This window comes from Quercus lobata, chromosome 9 (genome assembly GCF_001633185.2).
Source record: "Quercus lobata isolate SW786 chromosome 9, ValleyOak3.0 Primary Assembly, whole genome shotgun sequence".
NCBI classification, from domain to species: Eukaryota; Viridiplantae; Streptophyta; class Magnoliopsida; order Fagales; family Fagaceae; genus Quercus; species Quercus lobata.
Genome location: NC_044912.1, coordinates 34,880,203 through 34,884,684, shown reverse-complemented (window position 1 = coordinate 34,884,684; position 4,482 = coordinate 34,880,203). Strand labels below are relative to the sequence as shown.

The 4,482-nt window shown below is 34.4% G+C and overlaps 1 protein-coding gene across 1 annotated transcript; it reads right to left on the bottom strand.

Moving 5' to 3' along the window:
• Positions 1-1,729: 1,729 nt before the first annotated feature.
• Positions 1,730-4,198, bottom strand: LOC115962319 (protein GAMETE EXPRESSED 1-like). Its single transcript, XM_031081229.1, has 6 exons — positions 3,686-4,198; positions 2,897-3,484; positions 2,684-2,810; positions 2,389-2,575; positions 2,152-2,299; positions 1,730-2,061 (listed from the first exon to the last, which is right to left on the bottom strand). The coding sequence occupies exons 1-6, from the start codon at positions 4,162-4,164 to the stop codon at positions 1,827-1,829; spliced, it is 1,764 nt and encodes a 587-aa protein (XP_030937089.1). The 5' UTR covers positions 4,165-4,198; the 3' UTR covers positions 1,730-1,826.
• Between the last annotated feature and the right edge of the window lie 284 nt (positions 4,199-4,482).

The following is a 4,482-nucleotide window of genomic DNA, read 5'->3' as shown; positions in this document are numbered from 1 at the left end:
ATCACGAAGCAGGTCCAATGGATTTAAATTGGTACTACTAATTCCCAAAGCATGAATGTTTAATGTGTTATTAATTTCATCTCATTGGCTTCTACACATGACAGCAAAATTAAAAATAATTAGATTGTACACGTATATAGTAAAATTGGACTCCAATTTCAGATTCTAATTGAACAATTGGAATGATAATATATGATAGTAACAACAATAGGAAAATTCAAATAAAATTTCGAATTAAATTGTAACAATCTAAATAAAAAATTCCAGTAGAAAGACAAGGTGGAGTGATCCACTCCAAGAAGGCGACCAAACTTGCGTAAATATAGAATAATAAATCTCTCTCTGGAAAATTTACATTGTTCATAACCTTTACTTTCACTGAACATTTTAAAAACATAGTGACTCACATCTGCCATCCAGACATTTACAGTCGGGTCCTCTCCAATTTGCGTGAGATTCCATTGATCACTAAGTTCCTTTGCAACCTGCAAATCATCCATCGGTCCACAGCAGTGCTTTCTTCATTGTTATAGGTGCCAAACTTGAACAAAAAGCTAAATATAAGGATAGTGAATTTTAGGCATAATGTGCATCTAATCACATATTAGCAATTTATAACAAATGTAAAGATGCAAACTTTGTAAGTGAATAGTAAACAAAACTCAGGGTCAGAATCAAGAAGAAAGCACTTTAATCCGAAACTCAGTACAAATGTAAAGATGCAAACTTTGTAAGCAATTTATAACAAAGATGCAAACTCTAGCTTTGCTATCTTTTTGGAAATTATGCAATGTACCCAACCAAGTTCTTATCACCGATATTAATCTCTATGGTTTTCACGTTTGACTACAAAATCAAGAAAAAACTTAATTAGCACAGTAACTCACTTGACCCGATACATAGAAGTGGTTTTAATGAGAATGAGCCCACATACATTTAGCCACATGATGCAAAATTCAACTTCAATTTCAGATTCTAGACACATGGCACAAAATTAGAGTTCTAATTTGGAATTCAATTTCACACTCTCTCTACTTCACCTATTATTTTATATATAGATTATATATATATATATATATAATATTATATAATTAATAAATTTTTTTAAATAGCCAGTTCTTCCTATCCTATATAAAAGCCAATTAGTTCACACAAATCCTAATAAATTACCATTGTTGTTTAGTCATTAATGTTGTTTGTCTTTAAGGAGTTACATTGATACTAATCTTTAGGTTTTTTTAATATTTTAATATTTTTTTTTCTACTCAATTTAATAATAATAAAAAAAATTTCAAACCCATGGGTTCAACCCGACCCAACCCGACCCATGTGGGTTGGGTTGGGTTGGACTTATGTGATGGGTTGGGTTGGGTTGGGTTGGGTTTTTTTTGACCCACCATGGTGGGTTGGGTCAAAAAATCCCCTCAACCCGACCCAACCCGACCCATGCACACCCCTACTGTTATCTAAATTTATCTTATATATAAACGTTTTAGGTTTTGGATTTTATCTTAATTGAGTTTTGAAGTAATCCTTGATAGAACTCTCAGCTAGCCTTCACCATGAAAGGCAAATATTTTCTGCGTTTGGAAATTTATAACTAACTTATTTGAACAAAGAAAAACCCCTAACGTGAATCAAATAGTTAAATTTCATTTTTAACTATATAATTCAGTAATAAGTGTTTTTTTTTTTAAGTACCCTACTTTAGCCTGATGTTTAGCTCCAATACATCCAAGTTCTTCCCAAGGCCAAGGGTACTAGAATGGGTACTTCTATTGAATTCTTGTTTCAATTTCTTTGTCACCAGAGGGAGAAAAAAAAAATCAATGACAGCGGCCGCGAAGATTGTATTTTCTAGTAGCTAAAGAGGTAGCATTTGAACTCTCTCCAGTATCTTTTTCTTTTGAAGGCAAATAGTCAGAATCCTTGAGATTATCTATGCCATCCTGTATCTCCGTGTCTATCCACTGAGACCAGTCTACATCGCTATCTGTATCCCAAGACTTAACCTTGTTGATCAGATCTTGTAGCATCTCATAATTCAATCTCTCAAAGTCCCTGAAATTTGGTGAAGGTGCTTCCTTTATGTGTTGAATAAAAAATTGGATCAACCTAAATTTTGCTTATATCAAATCTTTTTTTACATACCTGTATGTAATAATGGCATGTATAATCTGTACAGAAGCAAGAATCGCGAAGAACGATCTAACTTGGTTGATCATCCATGTTTGTTGGTCAATAGCCCTTGGCACAAATCGAAGTATAGCAAATTCAATTAAGAATGTAGCACATAGACCTGTGAGAAAAATTCATTAACATTCCAGCTCTTGTAAGAAAAAATATACTTCTATACATATTTTAGAGTACAAAGGCAAATACACCTACCAATATAAAGCTGAGGTCTGACGTTGTATGTTGGCTTTGTACTGGTGAGCATGTAGAGTATAAATATTGATATAGAGTACATAAAGGCAGCTTTGATTAATCGTGATTCGAGCAGTAAGGCATTGTGCAAGGCAAACAGCTTATCTAAAGCAAGAAACATTGTTGCTTGCTTTTGTTCAAAAGCTTCCTGCATAACACCAAATTGAATTTTCAGGATGAGAAACCAATTTGAGATTTGAGAACTTACACAGGTGACTGGATTACTTGAAAGATGCAAGTTAAATAAAAAACACACCTGAGCTGCCAATATAGACTTTGAGTTTTCAAACAGATGGTCATGGGATCGTTGAAGCTGTTCCTGTTGCTGAACAAGCTCTTCTTGCTGTTCACGGCCAAATTTAGCTAACTGTTGCAAGATACCCCTGAAGATTTCATATCAAATGACTCATTAGATAAATTACACATATGAAATATAAATTTACTTACTTGGCTCTACTGCCTATATTACCTGCTCTCTTCTAGTGCTTTGGACTGAAATTTGGACAGCAACTGAAGCCCCTGAAGTGCTTCAGATTGCCCCTCTTGAAGTTGTTTTTGCTTATCTAAGGAGATTCCAGCTATATTCCCAATATCATCAGCTTTGCTTTGCAGATTACTCATCTTCGTATACATTGCATCTCCCACTTTGCTTATCTTCTTCTCTATTTCACCAGTCTCATTTTGTAGATTGTGTATTTCCATACCAAGTTTATTGTGATACTCATGAATCATTGTCATCCCTTCTTCCAACTTTACCTTCATCTTTTCTTGCCCTTTCTGCAATTCCAATTGAGAAGCTGCAATCTTCTCAGATTGCTCAAAAACTAATTCTGACTGCTTCAATACTCCATTGATCTGATTGCTGACATTCTTAGAAGTTTGAGCCACTTGTTGAGTTTGTTGATCGATTTTACTTAAAGAGTCATGGATATCTTTTGAGCCCTGCAACAGATTCTCCGATTTCTCTTCAATGGTTTCTAATTTTTCTTCAGCATAGTTAGCCGATTTTACTAATTGATTTACCAATTTCTCTGTTTGAAGCCTGAAATAATTAGACCTGTAGATAAAACAAAAACAAAGTCAAAATTCAAATCAGATTTTGTATTTCCCTTAACGTTTTTTGGTTTTTTCTATCTACATAGCAACAAGTCCCTTCTTAGAAAAACTCCACCCTCCCAACACATGCCATCCAAAATTGTATAGAGATGATTGAAGAAAAAGGGAAGCTAATTAAATAAGAAAAAACAATATACTTAACTGTAACTGATGGCAAATAGAATTGGTTTCGAGGAAGAATTGACGGTAAGTATGAATGGCATTGGTATCTAGTTTTTTGAGGCATGCCTTCATTGGAGAGCTAATGTGGCATGAAGGAAAAGGAGGTCTTCCAGAGTCTTTCTGAAAGCAATTGCTAAGATCCCAAGCAAATCTCTTCCGCCTTTCATTGTCATCAGCAGTGATGTCGGAGCACTTGGCAAAAAGTCCTTGATATGCATCATACCAACAGGATTTTAAGCCAGTTAGTTTTGTTCTAGCATTGTTGACCCTTTCAATTCCTTTCTCATCATTGAGAGCATCCATAGAGAACTCAGCCACAACATCACCAGAAATTCCTAGAATCTTTGGAGGGTCATCACTAGATTGTTTCTCGGCATGTGAAGGAAACCAGGACCATGACAAACCAATGTTTGATCGTGAGAGGACCAACAGAAAAATAAGATACTTGTATTGGGCCATTTGGATTTCTTTCTCAGCTAAATTTTTTCTATTCCTTTACTTGATCAATGATCACCAATTTTGTGAAACCTACATTATATATTTCAATTAAGTATATCATTTATGCTTCCAGTGCATACAAGCTTGCAGAGCTGTAAGTATATGTGTCATAATTATAGAATAAGATAAAGAGAGTAACAAGATTTAAAGTGCTAGAAAAGGAAACTTGAGTATCCCAATATGATTCACAGAGTTGGAAAAAGAAAAATAATGAATAAATTGCTTAATCAGAAAATCCCAAGATAGCTGACACGAAAGAATATAGGCAAGTTCATCTGC